Source organism: Hypanus sabinus, chromosome 1 (genome assembly GCF_030144855.1).
Source record: "Hypanus sabinus isolate sHypSab1 chromosome 1, sHypSab1.hap1, whole genome shotgun sequence".
Classification (NCBI taxonomy): Eukaryota; Metazoa; Chordata; class Chondrichthyes; order Myliobatiformes; family Dasyatidae; genus Hypanus; species Hypanus sabinus.
The window spans coordinates 195538198-195557001 of record NC_082706.1 but is presented as its reverse complement, the minus strand read 5'-3'; the positions used below and the strand labels follow the sequence as shown (position 1 = coordinate 195557001).

The 18804-nt window shown below is 40.9% G+C and overlaps 1 protein-coding gene across 1 annotated transcript in view; it reads left to right on the top strand.

Moving 5' to 3' along the window:
* csmd3b (CUB and Sushi multiple domains 3b) overlaps nt 1-18804 on the top strand; it is a 2186187-nt gene that overhangs the window by 2040833 nt on the left and 126550 nt on the right. The window contains exons 48-49 of the mRNA XM_059983996.1: nt 10051-10197; nt 10300-10488. Of these exons, the coding sequence (XP_059839979.1) occupies nt 10051-10197; nt 10300-10488 (336 nt within the window). The remainder of the gene's footprint in view (nt 1-10050; nt 10198-10299; nt 10489-18804) is intronic.

The window sequence follows — 18804 nt, the reverse complement described above, 5'->3', positions numbered from 1 at the left end:
TCTCACTGGGATTTGGACACCTGTTTGGAAAAGGCGGGGCTGTAGTCGCCATTCCTTTTCTCGCTTGTTCATTTGCCAAGAAGCAAATGTTAGCACTATTTCAGTGAGGAAGAAATATTCCACTTTATAATGAGTTGTTAACTCCCTCGCACTGATGCTTCTGGTTTCTTCTTTCAACTTTGATGCTAGATGAGATGGAGATTTTTGAAAATTCTGATTTTTTTGTAGTTTCTAAGACCATAAGACACAAGGGCAGATTTCGAACATAGAAAACCTACAACTCAATACAGGCCCTTCAGCCCACAAAGCTGTGCCGAACATCTCCCTACCTTAGAACTACCCAGGCTTACCCATTGCCATCTATTTTTCTAAGCTCCATGTACCATATTTAGGCCCATCAAGTCTGCTCTATCATGGCTCCTGACCAGAGCCTCAACATCTCTTGACAAACAAGTCCCCCTTAGCCTGAATTCTGACAGCAACATGCTGTCTCTGATATTTTGACGTTGCACTTGGGCAAAGTTTAATCAGCATGGTTTGTGGATTGGACTGTGTAGTTCACATTATGGTGTGTTCCTGGTTTCTGGTCACTCTTTTTTGTTGCTATTTTGGGTGATTTTGAATGGAGGTGGCCTACAGGTAATGAACACTGAACTGAATGTGCTTGGACTCTTTCAGTTTTGCATTTTACATTTTGTGTTCTCATTCATTTTTTTGTTGCTGTTTGCAAGATTTGTTTTTGCACATAGGGTGTGCTTGATGTTTTTCTTTGAACGGGTTACATGGTTGTGGGGAAGATGAATCTCAGGGTTGTTTACTGCATACATACTTTGACAATAAAGGTACTTTGAATCTTTGAAAAGCCACCCACTTGTCAGACATTCCTTTACCTGTTAAGAGTCTTGCCCAGACGACCTCTACAAGGTCCTGCCTAATGCCTAAAAATATTTTATCCTGTCCCACTTTAAATCCTTTAACCTGTGAATCTGTCCTATCATCTTCAAAATTATACTAAAACTGAAAGAAATATGGTCACTGTTTGCAAAGTGCTTTCCTATAGCCAAATGCTCTCAAAATGTTCATGGAACACAGCAGGCCGGGCAGCATCTATAGGAGAAGCACTGTCGACGTTTCAGGCCGAGACCCTTCGTCAGGACTAACCGAAAGGAAAGATAGTAAGAGATTTGAAAGTAGTGGGGGGAGGGGGAAATGCAAAATGATAGGAGAAGTATGTTTACCATGGCCTCCTCTACTGTCAAAATAATCCAAACTCAGGTTAGAGGAACAACACCTTATGTACCGGCTGGGTAGCCTCCAACCTGATGGCATGAACATTGACTTCTCTAACTTCTGTTAATGCCCCTCCTCCCCTTCTTACCCCATCCCTGACATATTTAGTTGTCTGCCTGTTCTCCATCTCCCTCTGGTGCTTCCCCCCCCCCCCTTTCTTTCTCCTGAGGCCTCCCATCCCATGATCCTTTCCCTTCTCCAGCTTGGTATCACTTTCACTAATCACCTTTCCAGCTCTTAGCTTCATCCCACCCCCTCCGGTCTTCTCCTATCATTTCGCATTTCCCCGTCTCCCCACTACTTTCAAATCCCCGACTATCGTTCCTTTCGGTTAGTCCTGACGAAGGGTCTCGGCCCGAAACGTCAACAGCGCTTCTCCCTATAGATGCTGCCTGGCCTGCTGTGTTCCATCAGCATTTTGTTTGTATTGTTGTTGGAATTTCCAGCATCTGCAGATTTCCTCGTGTTTGTCAAATGCTCTACCTTGTCTCCTCGGAGAAGATCCAGTACTATTCCATCCCTCCATATATTGATTAATAACGGTTTCATGGACATTCTTAACAAACTCCACCCAGCCCAGTCCTTTGATCTATGGGTGATCTAATTGCAATTTGAGAAATTATAAGCTGTCCCATCAACACTAACCAACCATTCTTACAGCTATCTGCATTCGCCCTTCTCATCTGCTGCTGCAATTACAGTTGACCATCCAGGAGTCTATATACTACAGTGCCATCTTGTTTCATGTTCTACTTATATAACCTGACTGGACTGTTACAAGGATTTACCCCTTAGTAATAATAATCAGTTAGGCACAGAGAGAACATGAGGAAATCTGCAGATGCTGGAAATTCAAACAACAGCACACACAAAATGCTGGTGGAACACAGCAGGCCAGGCAGCATCTATAGTGAGAAGCACTGTCGACATTTTGGGTTGAGACCCTTCGTCAGGACTAACCGAAAGGAAAGATAGAGAGAGAATTTGTATTTGACAACAAATATTTTTATTGTCTCACTGAAAGAGCATGGGAATTTACACAAACTGCACAACTATTTAGTTTTCTGACCTTCCCTGAACAGTTAAAGAATAGACAAGGTAATACGTGGGAAAGGAGTCTACGATAGCTTGGTGTTCCTCATGCACCTGATCCAGTCTCCACGTGCCTGTACTCCACATCCACAAAGGTTTTCTCTGGAGAGTTGTTGCTGCTTTACACTCAAAGCTCCTTACTTTTAAACATTTGTGTTACATTTCCAAATCATTGGCTCGAGGTCACCCGACTGACCTGGGTCACATTCTTATTGGCTCTAGTCCAGGGTTACAACCAGTGTGAGGCCTGTACCCTCAGCCTTTTGTTCTTTTCAACTGTGATTGGTTCAAACTAGGTGCCCCAGACTTTGAGCCTAATAAGATTACAATTTGCCCCTACGCAAATCTGCCACTTTCCATAATAAATAGTTACTTGTCCGAGAATGGTCTCATGTTTACCAGGTTATTAGCTGAAACTCCTTGTGTCTGCATTCAATTGCTCTGCTTAAGTTATCCCAGAGCAAGACTTGGTTCATTGAACAGTTCACAAAATGGCAGCTGCAAGGACAGTTTGGTAAAATGGCCCCATCCACTGCTCTTCAGCAGTTGCAGTTCTTTCTGTCCAACAGGACGATCTCCCAGGGTTGTCCTCTCTAAGCAGTGTTGTTCTGTACTTTCTCCTCTAAAGATCAGCCAGCTCCCTCTACTCTTTCTATCATGTTTGTAAAATCTGGACTCTGCAGTCGTTTTTCTAGTGCTGATTGCGAATTCTTTCCATGTAATATATTTTTCCCTACACCAATTTCAGTATAGCCATTTCTGTAAGACCCTATCATTCAAATAAATTGAAAATACTGACTAATGTTTGAAAGAGGTGGTGATTTAAGCTAAAGGCTACGTTATGCAATGGGCCTTTAGTAAGAATGGATAAATGAAAATTTAGTATTTTATATCTTTTGGAATAATGTGGAACTTTTACCCATGTAGACATAGCAGAGCTGAAATTGAATAGTATTCTAATAATCTTGGGTTTGATATCAATAGAAACCTATTACTTTTGCTTATTTATAAGAGAATGACAAACCATGTGAGCTATTTCAATATTAACGTTTTTGTTTGTAATTTGAAATGTATTAGAAGAACAGAGTTCACATGTGATTTAAAACTGAAGCATATTTCAGTAAGATTTACTTTGAATGTGCATTGTGGTAATCTTACTCTGCTTTATTTTGAGCCTGTATATCTATTTAATTCACTAAGCGCTTGATTTTGTGCAAGTGCATACGAGGCTTCAATACGAGTTTGATACAAACTAGGTACTTTATCAAAATTATTGCTCCTATTAAAGATTACGAGCTACATTTCAGAAAAAATATTGTTCTTACCCTATGAATTTGAAATTGTCAGATCTAGCCAAGTTCCAAATATTGAGGATATTAAATATACAGATATCAAATTGATAACGAGAGATTCTATGTGGTTATCGCCGGAGGACCTGTCTTCACTCAGCTTCATTCATCCTAACACTGTACTAACATTCCAACACTGAACAATGATTCTTCAACCTATAGACACATTTTCAGGGACTCCACACTCATGTTCTCAATATTTATTTATTACCATAATTTTTTTTCGGTATTTGTACAGTTTGTTGAATTTTGCACATTAGTATTATTTTGTCATTTGTCTGTCTTTGCTGTGTTCATTTTGTCATTGATTCTGTTCTGGTTCTTGTGAGTGCCCACAAGAAAATATGGTGACGTACATGCATTTTAAAAATAAATTCACTTTGCGCTTTGAACATTGATCTATATCTATAATACTATCTCCTGCCTCAGTGAGGAGTTAACATCAATTCATACCTTTCCAGTCTTTAATTTGTCCATGTATTCGCCAGGTTTTGCTTTGTTTCCCAACAGTGTGCTTCGTATTGAGTTAACTCCTCTGCGATGGAGTCAATTTTCCTGATTGACTTATCTGTGCCCCACTTCTGTCTTCTGCTTGTTTTGCCTGTCTAAGATCCTTTTTAAATTTTTGATCTTCTGAGTGTACTCTATTCAAAGGGGAAATGCACATGATAATATTTGTTGGCTGTTGCATTTTTTCCCTGTGTGTTTGGTTTCATCGATGTCAGTGAAAGTGAATGGAAGAAAATAGCCCCACCAGCAGTGGATAATCCTTCATGCATTTAGCACAAACAATCAACTATTGTGTTCTTCCTTTCAAAGCATTCAGAAAAGTCATCAGCCTCATCTGGAATTTGCCCCTGTTCCACCTGTTTTTACTTTGTTGGATGTGGTAGTGTACAAACCTTCCAGCACTGTTGAGGGCTTTAGTTTGCAATTGTATCTTCAAGTTTATGATGGCCATCTGCAGGTAATACCTGGACCTCTGGTACTTAGGATTTTGTATCACCTGCCATGAATATCACAGATCAGTGGATTATGAATCTTCTCATTCAGCCAGGGCTTGTTGGAGTACTGTGCTCAGTTCTGATCGCCTCACCACAGGAAGGATGTGGAAGCCATAGAAAGGGTGCAGAGGAGAATTACAATGATGTACCTGGATTGGGGAGCATACCTTATGAGAATAGGTTGAGTGAACTCGGCCTTTTCTCCTTGGAGCGACGGAGGATGAGAGGTGACCTGATAGAGGTGTACAAGATGATCAGAGGCATTGATCGTGTGGATAGTCAGAGGCTTTTTCCCAGGGCTGAAATGGTTGCCACAAGAGGACACAGGTTTAAGGTGCTGGGGAGTAGGTACAGAGGAGATGTCAGGGATAAGTTTTTTACTCAGAGTGGTGAGTGTGTGGAATGGGCTGCCGGAAAAGGTGGTGGAGGCGGATACGATAGGGTCTTTTAAGAGACTTCTGGATAGGTACATGGAGTTTAGAAAAATAGAGAGCTATAGTAATTTCTAGGGTAGGGACATGTTTGACACAACTTTGTGGGCCAAAGGGCCTGTGTTGTGCTGTAGGTTTTCTATGTTTTCTGGTTGGGGAAGACGTGGAGTTTTTTTTTTGAAGATGCCACAACTGTCCATTCAGTTTTTTATGAAGTCACTGGTGATTGTGGCATATTCATTCAGATGCACAAACAAATCCTTGAACAAGGCTCAGTCCATGGAGTTGAAGCACTGATAGACTGGAGTGCCATGTTTGGAAAGCTGTGGGTGAGCCATGTTTCACGTCTATACCACAGTGTTTGTTTCGCTGCCTCCATTGGCTAACTCTTCATGGTATTCACCACCTGTGCCACACTCTTCAGTCTCTGCCTGTACACTGGAAGAAGAAAATAGAGTCAGGTGGTTAGATTTCCCTAAGTGTGGGCAAGGGATGGAACAGTCAACATTCTTTGATGGTGCTCAAGTGTGCTTGGTTGACTGATATTGAAGCTGACACATTGTTAGGCAGAAATATTAAAGATTTTCCTGGCTGAAGTCCCCAGAGATGATAAGGAAGGCTCCAGGTATGTTGTTTTGTGTTTGTTGAACATAGCTCTCAGTCCCCCAAGTATTTTTCTGATTTCTCTCTGAGGACGGATGTATGCTGTAATCAGGATGACACCAGAGAAGTTTCCTAGTCAGCAGAGTAGTTGGCACTTAACCGCCAGATATTACAAACCCAGAAACCAGGAATGGGACAAGACTGTCGCATCTAAGCACCATGATGAGTTTATCTTGAAGTTTTTCACCCTTCCTTTTTGTGACCTCAGACTGGAGCAGGGTGTCTGGAGAGTTGGGGGCTGCTGAACCATGCCTCATGTCTATAGGGCAGTCCCTCATATCTGACTCCAACAATACTCCTGTTCTTAGGTTTTCTGTCTTGATCTCCATTAGCCAAGAAGAGCTCATCTTGATTTTTGGGCTCACCTATTAAAGTCACAAGAGACAAATAACTCAATACCACTCCTTCGTTGTTCTGTTACTTGTTAACTACAATGCAAGGACAAGAGCAAATACTAAAATCCCACTCTAACACACACACAATGCTGGAGGAGCTCAGCAGACCAGGCAGCATCTATGAAAAAGAGCAAACAGTCGATATTTCAGGCTGAGACCTGTGATAGCAATCCCCTCCCTAGCATACTTTTGGCTAATGCACAATCACTGAAGAACAAGATAAAACACCTAAAATACCATTGGAAGTTGCACTTCAGAAGTAGATCTTGACCATTAGGTCGCAGACTGAAGAAGGCTGTTGTAATCCAGTGCTGTCCTCAAATTGCAATTCATACTACTTCACCTTCAATTGTAATAGGCCTTTTGATAGTTTGCAAGTTATTGCTTTTTAATTATGTATCTGAAGAATGATTTGTAACATTCCAGAATGCTGAATTATTTAAAGGGGCTTTGTTCTTTTATCCAAAAAGTAGAATAAACTAGGACATTTTAAAAATATCTCAGATAGCGTTGAGCAAAACTTATTTTCAACAAAGCCATTTTGACACAGAGAGGTAGAGTATCTTTAGGCAGAGAAAAAATAATGCAATTTAAATGCTAATTGCAACAAACATGCATGGAGGCAATGTCATTTTGCTTGTCGAATATATAACCAAATAGACAGACTCTGTGCATTAGTGAAGATTTTTGGCCTTGTTGACAATGCAACTTGCATTATACATTTCCTTTTTTGGAGTACTTCAAGCATTAAATAGGAGCGGTTATGAAACTTATTATTTCAGATTACAGGAGAACAAGTCTTGCACTTGATAGAACTTGCAGTGTCTCTTGAGACAACCCCCATTGAGAAAAAAATGACAGGATTTTCTCAAAATCAATTTCTCATCAAGATTATTTAGACAATTCATAAATAGTAATTTCTATGAAATTATTAACTTTGTCATAAGTTCACGGTGTATCGCTTCCTTTCCTTTCATCCTAACTATAACAAGTTGACTTCTAAAGTGAGGGTTAATACACTCAAGAATTTTTTTTGTTCTTGCAAGCCTTTAATGGTCATAAGCCCATAAGCCATAGAAGCAGAATTAAGCCATTCAGCCCATTGAGTCTAATCCATCATGGCTGATCCCGGATCACGCTCAACCCTATACACCTGCCTTCCCGCCATAACCTGCCTTCTCACGATAAGGGCATCGTTCTTGTGAATGGCATGCAGCAGAATTTAGCAAAAACTGCAGACGGTTGTGGCACAGCAATAACATTGAAAAGATGATGCTTGCCTCCCCCTCAGGGTTCAGCAGGTTCTTGGTGGGTTCTCAGATCAGAGTTCCATGTGGGCAAGAGGAATGAGAGCTAGCAGCCCCTTAGGCCATGGGTCAATGGGACTGGAGTTCAAGGTCTAATGATCAGGGCCCCCTTATTTTCATGTCGAAAATTCGAGGCCTAATGTTTGGGATTCTTATCCATCGTCATTGGCGAGTCCCAGGATTGATACTGAAGTTCAAAGGTCAAACAGAAGTCTGTAAGTCGAGTCCTGGTGGCTGGAGCCTCGAGTTTGCAAAACTCTGTGAGACCACTGGGGAAGTCAAACAGCCAGTGTCTGAGAGATCGAGTCCACTGGAGGCTGGAAGCTGAAGAATGCCTCTCTTGGGGTTGGAGGACTGCCTATGTGAGTGGGTGGTTGGACGGGAGGGAGAACTGAGGCTCATTTTGCTGTTTTAGACACAAGAAGTATTGCAGATGCTGGAAATTGAGAGCAATATGCATAATGTACTGGAGGAACTCAGCAGGTCAGGCAGCATCTATGAATGGGAGTAAGCATTTGGCGTTTCAGGGTGAGACACTGCTGCTGTTTTGTTCTTTGTTGTTCTGCCAAGCCAAGGAAGTACAAGACAGATATAGTTGAAATAAGAAGAAATTTCCAAAAGGAAGAAAGACACTACTGTGGCTGACAAGTGAAGTCAGAGTCAAAGTTAAAGCAAAAGGGAGGGCCTACCAGGAGGCCAAAGCTAGTGGAAATATAGAGGATTGGGAAGCTTTTAAAAACTTGCAGAAGGAAATTAAGAAGGTCATTAGGAAAGAAAAGATAAATTATGAAAAGAATCCGGCAACTAATATCAAAGAAGATACCAAAAGCTTTTTTAAGTTTATTAAAGGGAAAAAGAGAGTTGAGGGTAGATATAGGACCAATAGAAAATGACGCTGGAGATATTGTAATGAGAGATGCAGAGATAGCAGAGGAACTAAATGCATATTTTGCATCAGTCTTCACAGTGGAAGACTCTGTGGTGTACTGGACATTCAAGAGTGTCAGTGAAGTGAAGTTTGTGCAGTGAAAATTATGACTGAGAATTATGCTCGGGAAGCTTATTGGTCTGAGAGAGGATAGTATCTTGGACCTGATGGAATGCACCCTCCGGTTCTGAAGGAAGTAGCTGGAGAGATTGCAGAGGCATTAACAATGATCTTTCAAGAATCGATAGCTGCTGGCATTGTACCAGACGACTGAAAAATTGTGAATGTTACTCCACATTTTAAGAAGAGTGGGAGGCATCAGAAAGGGAACTATAGACCTGTCAGCCCGACATTGGTGGTTGGGAAGTTTTTGGAAACGACTGTTAAGGATGAGATTACGGGGTACCTGGAGGCACATGACAAGATAGGCCAAAGCCAGCACAGTTAGATAGATTATTGCATTGGAGGGGAATTAAGACCATAAGACATAGGAGCAAAATTAGGCTGTTCAGCCAATTGAGTCTGCTCTACCATTATGGGAAAAAGGTAGGTAGGTGGAGCTGAGTCCATGCTCTGATCAGCCATGAACTTATTGAATGGAGTAACAGGCTTGACAGGCCAGATGGCCGATTCCTGCTCTAGCTCTTATATTTTTACATCAGAACATGTTGTAGAGAAATAAATGGGTGAATAGAATGGATGAAATTGCCCTTCAGCTAGCATGGACTTGATGGCCAAATTTCCTCCTATGACATAGAAAAGCATAAAAAAGGACTGTTTATTCTCTCAGTGGTCCATGGAAGGTACGAAAATGACTAGGAAGTCTAGTAGAGTGCATACATCAATAAATTAGAGTTGTATTTCTGAAATTTAGAAAACTACACAATAACTTAAACAACAACACACACAAAATGCTGATGGAACACAGCAGGCCAGGCAGCATCTATAGGGAGAAGTGCTGTCGACGTTTTGGGCTGAGACCCTTCGTCAGGACTAACTAAAATGAATTTTTCAAGATATTAAGAGGCATATTTAAGTAGTCAGAAAAGTCTAGAAAAATTAGGCATAGTTATGCTGTCGGCATATATCATGAAATTTGTTGACTCCGAGTCAGCAGCAAAACCCTTAGTCAAAGGGTCTTTGACTAAAATATTGAATGATAGGCCTGTGAAAAAAGATTTGCAAATTTGATTAAATTGTTGTCTTTTCACATGTACTTACTTCAGTCAATTTGTGGCAAAAAGTCTCATCAAAATTTTAATGCAATATTGTTGCAATGTGTAGGTTATATAAAAATTTTTGAATGTTCAGTTGAATAATTTGTGATAAATTATATTGAAGCTCTTCAAATATTTATTATACAAAACTTGTTACAAGCTGCATGATCTAAAGTAGATGTTTGATATGTGAACCTATTGATCATAGCTTATTACTAAACATTTGATCTATCATCCTGCTTTGTAATTCCATCCTACTTTCATCAGTATTTAAGAGTGCATCACTTTGTACTCTCGGTTATTCTTCACTAGTGTGTATTGTTATTTTTAATTGTAGATTGAGGTTGGCATACTAATTGTCTATTTCTACTAAGGTCCAAACAGCCACAGCCCATTGCTGAATTCCTTCAGTGGAGATTACTCTTCCCCTTTCAACGTCACTAGTAGCGGCCATCAGCTTTTTCTCCGCTGGTCTGCCGATCACGGCACCAACAAAAAAGGTTTCCGCATCCGTTATGTTGGTGAGTCGCTGATATCTAGTACTGTCCAGTTTTCTAATTCCTCTAAGTCATAAATACAAGCCGGATTGGAATAAAACATATTTTGCTCTTTGCTTCTACCAGCTTTTTACTGCAGCACTCCGGAGTCGCCTCCCCACGGAATCATACTTAGCCAAACAGGAGGGCAGCTCAACAGTGTTGTCCGGTGGGCATGTGAACCAGGTTATAGGCTTATCGGGAACAGCACTGCCATATGCAGGAAATCGCCATACGGATTTTACACTTGGAATGTGCCTGTTCCTGCTTGTCAAGGTAAACACATCCAATACATAATCTTTATCTGTTATCCCTTTGAGATATGGCAGGTACACCTAATATTTTTTGTTTTCTTCAAGTTGAGATCTCTGGTTCCACTCTTGTAATGTGTCACTGCTTCTGTCAAATTACTTCTCAACCTGTCCTCCATTGTTCCTATTGTCGCTCGTGAGGTAGTAATGAAATAGTAAACATTTCACCTCATCACTGACCACAGCGGAAAGCTATTAACCGGTGAGGCTTCACCACTAACAGCAACATTTCATTAATCTCTGTAAAACAACTGTGTTAATTATTCTGAAGTAAAGCCTGCTTTAAATTATAATTTAATAACAATTCATATCACTGTTTAGTTCTTTTCTTTCTGGTTTGTTGCTTTCAATATAATGTCTGATTTCATGTAAAATAATAACTGGGTTTTAAATTAATTGAAAGAATTTATAATCTATTAGGTATTTTGTAGTGGGATCTGGCTTTTAAGATCTCATTTATTGTCTAATGATGATCTAAACCAGGGGTTCCCAACCTCCATTGTGCCATGGACCATTACTATTAACCGAGGGGTCTATGGACTCCAGGTTGGGAACCTCTGATCTAGGCTATATTCTAGGGATAGAAATATAATCCGTACTCTCCATTGAAGAGATCTGAGCATGTTCCAAATGGACCGCCTGAGGAAAATTATGAAGCAAATGAGAAAAAGATGCTCTGAGGAGGTGGAGACCAGATGAGCACCATTGTGTCTTGTTTGAGATCTGTCTTCCACTAACCAGCCATTCTGTGGCTTTGGAAGCCATGAAAAGACAGTGGTCCAAGTTGCATCTGCCCTCAAAATTACCGCAGCATGTAAAAGTGAATGCAGGATAACCTATTTTTGTTGTGTATTGAAAGTGCACCTTCATTGAAGTGTTAAGTAAGGCTGATTGGTTTAATGTTTGTTTAGGAGCAGAATTAGGCCATTCAGCCCATCATGTCAGCTCCACCATTCCATCATGGCTATTCCTCTCAACCCTATTCTCCTGTCTTCTCCCTGTAACCTTTGCCATCCCAACTAATCAAGAAACTATCAATCTCTGCTTTCAATATAGCCAATTACATGGCCTCCACATTCATCTGTGGCAATAAATTCCACAGATTTGCCACCCTCACACTAAAGAAATTCCTCCTCAGCTCTGTTCTGAAAGGGTGACCCTCTGGTCCAAGGATTGCAAACTTGGATTCCACAAATCCCTTGCTTATTGGCATTGGTCCATGCCATTAAAAAAGTTGGGAACCACTGCTCTAGTCTGATGCTGTGCCCTCTGGTTCTAGACTCACCCACTAGAGGAAACATCCTCCTTAGGTCCAATCTATCTAAGGCTAGTTATGTTGCATCCTTGGTTATGGTCCACTAAATAATATGCTCTGTTCTAAATATCACGCTACCCTATTTGCCAGTAGCATGGGCACATTTATATTGCTTGGGTACCTAAGACTTTTGCACAGTGTTGTATGCTGTTTTTAAAATCATTTCCTGCATGGGTTAATTTTGATTTAATTTGAAACACACAGTAAAAAGTCATCCATTTCCTCTCTTTATTTGTCCTCGAAACAGCAATATCTCTGAGTGTTAAGTTTTTGTTAATATTGGTAAACATTTAGTAGATACTGCATGGACTTTTCACAATGTTGCCAAAGTTTGTAAATCCAGAAAATGAAATTCTAGAATGTAATATTCGACCAATTATTAAAGGAAAGGTTACCCTGTTCAGTGTAAGTTACTAAATCATGGGGAATCACAGTATGGTTATACAACAGAAGAAGGCAATTTGGTCCATTGAATTACAGCTGACTCCTTGCAGAACCATTTTTTCAGTCTCATTCCCATGACCCAAATATTTTCCTTCAAGCGTTTTTCCAATTACAGTTTAAAATTCCCAAATAGGCTACAAATTCCAGATCATAACTATTGTCTGTGTAAAATAGTTTTTTTCCCTCACAGCCTCCTGCATATGATGAAATGGCAGAGCAGACTCGATGGGCTGAATGACCTAATTCTGCTCCTGTGTCTTATGGTCTTATGGTATTTTGCCCACAACTTTTAATCTGAAAACCCTGTCTTCAAGTTGTCTGAAAGAGAGAGTGGTGTTATTCTGTTCAATGTATCTAAGCCTGTAATAATCTTGTACATCTTCCTGAAACCACTTCTCAACCTTCTTTACTTCAAGGTTGTGCACAAAGTAAAAAGTATATGGTTTGTGTCAAGTGCCCCATACTTGGGAGAAAGAGGGATTCTACTGAAAATATTCAGAAATATCAGGCAAGGCTATAAACAGTAAAAATGCCTCCCAATGGCCTGAATTTATTTTAAAAGCCATGTGATTTCCACAGATTTATGACATCTTATGAAGATGTTTTACAGCCACTATTAAGGCAAAGTATTGACATGGGACAATGGCATTGCAGAGCGAATACGGTGCAGAGGAGGTAGTGATTGCTAGCAGCCAGTCAAGAGTGTTTTGGCTCATGTACTCCTCAAACTGAGCGAAGAATGGTGGAGAGATTAGTTACTTGACAAAGCTTTTATGTACAGTATTCAAAGCCACAAGATCAAAAAAAAAATAAGCTCGCATTTCTATTTATCTGTGTAATTAATGCAATGTAACTAAAGCACATTTTATTCCACACGGTTGAAATGTAGATGTCTTTCCTGCTAATATCCATCTTCAATTATCTCCAGCTGTTTGAAGGACACTTTAGGGCTTCAGGTCATACAGCATGAAACATGCCCTTTGGCCATTTCATCAATGCTGACTCTGGTATCCGGTGAGCTAGCCCCATCTGCCCGTGTTTGACCCATATCTCTCTAAACCTCTCCTGTATTGATCAAGATGGCTCTTTAATGTGCCAGCCTCTACCAGTCTTTCCATACACACCACCCTCTGTGTGAAGAAGCTGCTCCTGGCAACCCTTTTAAATGTCTCACCTCTGATGTTAAATAAATGTCTTCTTCCTTTTGACACCCTCTCCCAGGGAAAAGGACCATGTCTACATCACTCATGATCTTATTTACCACTGTCAGGTTACCCCTCAATTTCCTATGTTCCAGGGAATAAAATGCTAGTCTTGCCTTGTAACATCATGGTAAATCTTTTCTAGTCTGATAGCATATAGAACATAGAACAAAAAAATTACAGCACATTACAGGCCCTTCAGCCCACAATGTTGTGCTGACCATGTAACCTCCTCCAGAAACTGCCTAGAATTTCCCTAGCACATAGTCCTCTATTTCTCTGAGCCCCACATACCTATCTAAGAAGCTCTTAAAAGACCCTATTGTATCTGCCTTCACTGCCGCCACCGGCAATGCAATCCACACACCCACTACTTTCTATGTGAAAAACTTACCCCAGATATCCCTTCGGTACCTATTTCCAAGCACCTTAAAAATACGCCCCCTCATGTTAGCCACTTCAGCCCTGGGCAAAAGCCTCTGATTATCCACACAATCAATGCCTCTCATCAACTTATACAACTCTATCAGGTCACCTCTCATCCTCTGTCGCTCCAAGGAGAAAAGGCCAAGTACACTCAACCTATTCTCATAAGGTACGCCCTCCAATCCAGGTAACATCCTTGTAAATCTCCTCTGCATTCTCTCTACAGTATCCACATCCTTCCTGTAGTGAGGTGACCAGAACAGGACACGCTACTCCCAAGTGGGTTCTGACCAAGGTCCTATATAGCTGTAACATTACCTCATGGCTTTTGAACTCAATCCCACGGTCGATGAATGCCAACATCCCATACACCTTCTTAACAACACTGTAAACCTGCACAGCAGCTTTGAGTTTCCTTTTGACATGGACCCCAAGATCTCTCAGATCCTCTGCACTGCCAAGAGTCTTACCATTAATATTATATTCTGTCATCAAATTGAACTTACCAAAATGAACCATTTCACACTTATCTGGGTTGAACTCCATCTGCCACTTCTCAGCCTAGTTCTGCATCCTATTGATGTCCTGCTGTAACCTCTGACAACCCTCCACACTATCCACAACACCCCCAACATTTGTGTCATCAGCAAACTTACTAACCCACCCTCTACTTCTTCATCCAGGTCATTTATAAAAATCACAATGAGGAGAGGTCCCAGAACAAATCCCTGTGGAACACCACTGGTCACCAACCTCCATGCATCTTTCCTATCAGAGGGTGACTAACACTGTACCCAATACTCTTGTGGCCTTACCCGTATCTTAAGTGACTCTAACATAACTTCCAATTTAAAACAAAACACTGGGATATTATTTAAAACCAAACTCTGGACTACCAGTTTTGAAATCAGATCAAAGTATGTTATGGTCACCTTGAGTTCTATTTCAAGAATTTTGAGGGTATAGTTAGTGTAATTACAAGCAGGCTTTTTCCACCGAGGTTAGGTGAGTCTAGAACTAGAGGCCATAGGCTCAGGGTGAAAGGTGAGATATTTAAAGAGAACCTGATGAGGCGAGGCTTCTTCACTCAGAGTAGTAAGTGTGGGATGAGCTGCCAGCAGAAGTGATGGATGCGCGTTTGATTTCAATATGTAAGAGAAGTTTCGATAGGTACATGAGTGGAAGGTGTATGGAAGACCATGGCACAGGTGCAGGTTGATGGGAGTAGGGAGATGGCATGGACTAGATGGACCAAAGGGCCTGTTTCTGTGCTGTAGTGCTAAATAACGCTCTGACTCTGTTTTCTGATAGAGCTGTGTGTTTGGAAAATGGTACGGCTTTAACAGCACTGTTCAATATTGTGTTTAACACTTCTGTCTGGGTACAGTCATAATAACTGATAAGGGGAAAAATAAAATTTTAGGCAATTCATGGGTATTAAAATGACTGATGATTAGCAGGCATTAAGGACCAAACTGAATTGTTCTCAAATTGCTACATGTGAGTGAGCTGCACTTATTTGATTTAGTGGAGCTTACTCCTGAAATATGTGTACATATCTCATTATAAATGGAGTATCCAGCAACTACAGGTGTTGCTGTTTTACACATTAATGCTTTCACAAAAGGTGCAAATTTCATGCTAACTTCAGCTAAATCAGATTGGTGTCATTGAAACTTTGCCTGCAATTTCTAAAGGTGAGGTGTTCACCCTCTTCAATTTCGGCTTTGCTTTGGAAAGGATGCATCAAGCATCTCAGAGCAGGGACAAAAGGAATGAGTCCAGTTATCAGATGCTGCTGTCAAAGAGACCTCCAAGTGCATTAACACAAGAGGCGATTGAGATTCAGTGTTAATTCCACTGGCCAAAAATGATTAAATGGGCAAATAATGCAGCTATGAAGTCATTCAATGTTTTCTAAAACTGTTCTCTACTACTGGAGATCTGACATCTCCATCAAGTATGAATTAGCCATTGTTCTATCAGGGCAACAGCATCTTTGATCCAACTATTACTATTCTCCAAATGACTCTTCTACACTTTATTGCAAATTGTGTAACTTTTATGATTAAAACTGCTACACGTGACTTTATCAGGCAATGATTTTCTATTGTTTTGAAAGATCATCGTAAAAGCACATGGTACGTAGGCATTAAGAGTGCACAAGCTTCGTCTTGAAGTGTAGCTTCTCCTTTACCATAGTGACAGCTCAAGGCAACCACCACATTGGAGAATATTTGTCACAATACAAATACTCCATCAGGCAGAATATAAACACTTTCTCTTGAAATATTCTTAGAGGTGAAGCCCTTCTGGCCCAATCTCTTCTCCCTCTCCTCCAGATTCTGGTTAGGGCAGAGGACCAGCAGATTCAAATTCAGATTTATTGATGAAGTGTACATTGAAACATACAGTGAAATGTGTGGTTGCACAATTAACACATCCAACGGTACGCTGGAGTCAGCCCGCAAGAGTTGCCACACGTTCTAACAGCAACGTACATGGCCACGATGCTCAGCAGAACGACACAGAACACAAAACAGAACATATCAAGCAACAAAGCAACAAGAGCCAAACAAGCCCAATTCTGTCATGTCAGTCGGCGGCCTCCTCTTGTGCCACAATGAGGCCACCTTCAGGGTGAAGGAGTAACACCTTATATTCCGCCTGGGTACCCTCCACTCTGATGGCAAGAATATTTATTTCTTCCAGTTAAAAAAAACTCTCTCCATCCCCTTTCCTCCGTTATCCACTCTGATTGTTTACCTCTTCTCGCCTTCCTGTCACTTGCTCCTGGGTCCCTGCCTCCTTCCATTTCTCCCATGGTCTCCTATCTGATTCTTTCTTCTTCACTCGACCTTTCCCACTCATTTGGTTTCCCATCTGCTTCCAGCTCTCCTCCTTCCCTTCCCCCCCCCCCACCTTTTTATTCTGGCATCTTCCCCCTTCCTTTCCAGTCCTGAAGAAGAGTCTTGGCCTGAAATGTCGACTGTTTATTCATTTCTATGGATGCTGCCTGGCCTGCTGAGTTCCTCCAGCATTTTGTGTGTGTTGCTTTGGATTTCCAGCATCTGCAGAATTTCTTGTATTTTTGATTTGAAGCCCCATTCTTCCCTTTCATGCATGCACAAACATTGTTCTCTAAGGCTTAGTACAGGCCAGCTTCTGCCTCCAGCCTCCAGTGGAGTTTAACTATTGCAAGGGACACATTAAAAAGCTTTAGTTTTATTTGTAAGTCTGGTATTTACGACGCTAGCAGTAATCACAACCTCAGGAAAAATTGCCTATAATTTGTAACTAGTCAGATTAGTATACTTTCAGGGCAAATCTGATCTAAACGTTAGAAATATTCTTCAGATACTTAAAACAAGAAAAAAATCTAAACTCCTTAAGGTATATTTAAAAGCCTTAAATTAAATTAGAAACATAGAAGAAACATAGAAAATCTACAGCACAATACAGGCCCTTCAGCCCATAAAGTTGCACCGAACATGTCCTTACCTTAGAAAGTACCTAGCGTTACCCATAGCGCTCTATTTTTCTAAGCTCCATTTAGATATCCAGGAGTCTCTTAAAATACCCTATCGTATCCACCTCCACCACCATCGCCGGCAGCCCGTTCCACACACTCACCACTCTCTGCGTAAAAAAAACTTACCCCTGACATCTCCTCTGAACCTACATCTAGCTATTTCAGTCCTGGGGAAAAGCCTCTGACTATCCATACAATCAATGCCTCTCATCATCTTCTACAAATTCTTGAAGATACTGTTCTGAGCCTTAGAGGACATTGTTTGTGCATGGATGAAAAAGAAGAATGGGGCTTCAAATCAGAAATACAAGAAATTCTGCAGATGCTGGAAATCCTGATTCACTTGCAAAGGAAACGATTATTCTCTTTTCAGGGTTTCACAACATACAGTAGTCTACAAAAGTATATAGCTAGGGTGCACTAAGTACTGCAGTAATTTTATGCATTGCACTATACTGCTTCTGCTGCTGCAAAGAAACAAACTTCATGAAATACAGTACATGAATGATGAAAAATCCTGATTTTGACACAGGTCTAATTGTGGACTGAGAGTGGGAAGAGGGGAAAGGAGAGGTATGGGAGTGGGAAGCACCAGAGAGGCATTCCGTAATGATCAATAAATCAATTTTTTAATCAAGTGACCTTCTTGATGTCTCAGGGCTGAGTGTCTCTGCACCCACACTATCCCCCGCCCCTGGCCCTCCTCCTCTGCCACCTGTCACGCACCCTTCCCATGGCGCACCACCTTCACCATTCCCAACATCCTTTGCTCCATCAGATTTACAGACTGGCTCCCCGCTCCACGTTGACAAATACAGTACTGTGCAAAAGTCTCAGGCATCCTAGCTATATATGCATACCTAAGGCTTTTGCACAGTCCTGTATTCATGTGGAGTATGCAGTGCATATTCCAAGCTCTAATTTTTGGGTTCAGTAGGAGAGAACATGCAATTCAGTTTGTTCGATAACCCAATATGCAAAACCATTGTGCAGATGTAACTGGAAAGCAAAATTCCAATCCAATTGGCATCCACGGCTGCCAATCCTACTTCTATGCCATCATTTTTACCACGCACTCCAGTGTATGAATACTGGCCTTTGCTTACCTCTGCCCTCTGCTGTGGTTTGACTTCATTTAGCTTTGGTTGACCCCTATTTGTGGTCCTTCTTGAACATCCTTCAAAAATCAATTCAAAAATGTTTGTTTCCAGGATACCATGAGCCCATTTGAAATCCTGCTCTCATTTTAAATAAAAGGCCTAAATAAATTATTTTTTATAATGATTCCCATTATTTCCTTTTTTTTAACTGCTTGGCGGTCCGAATCCTAAACTTGAACATATTCTATCACTTGGCAGAATA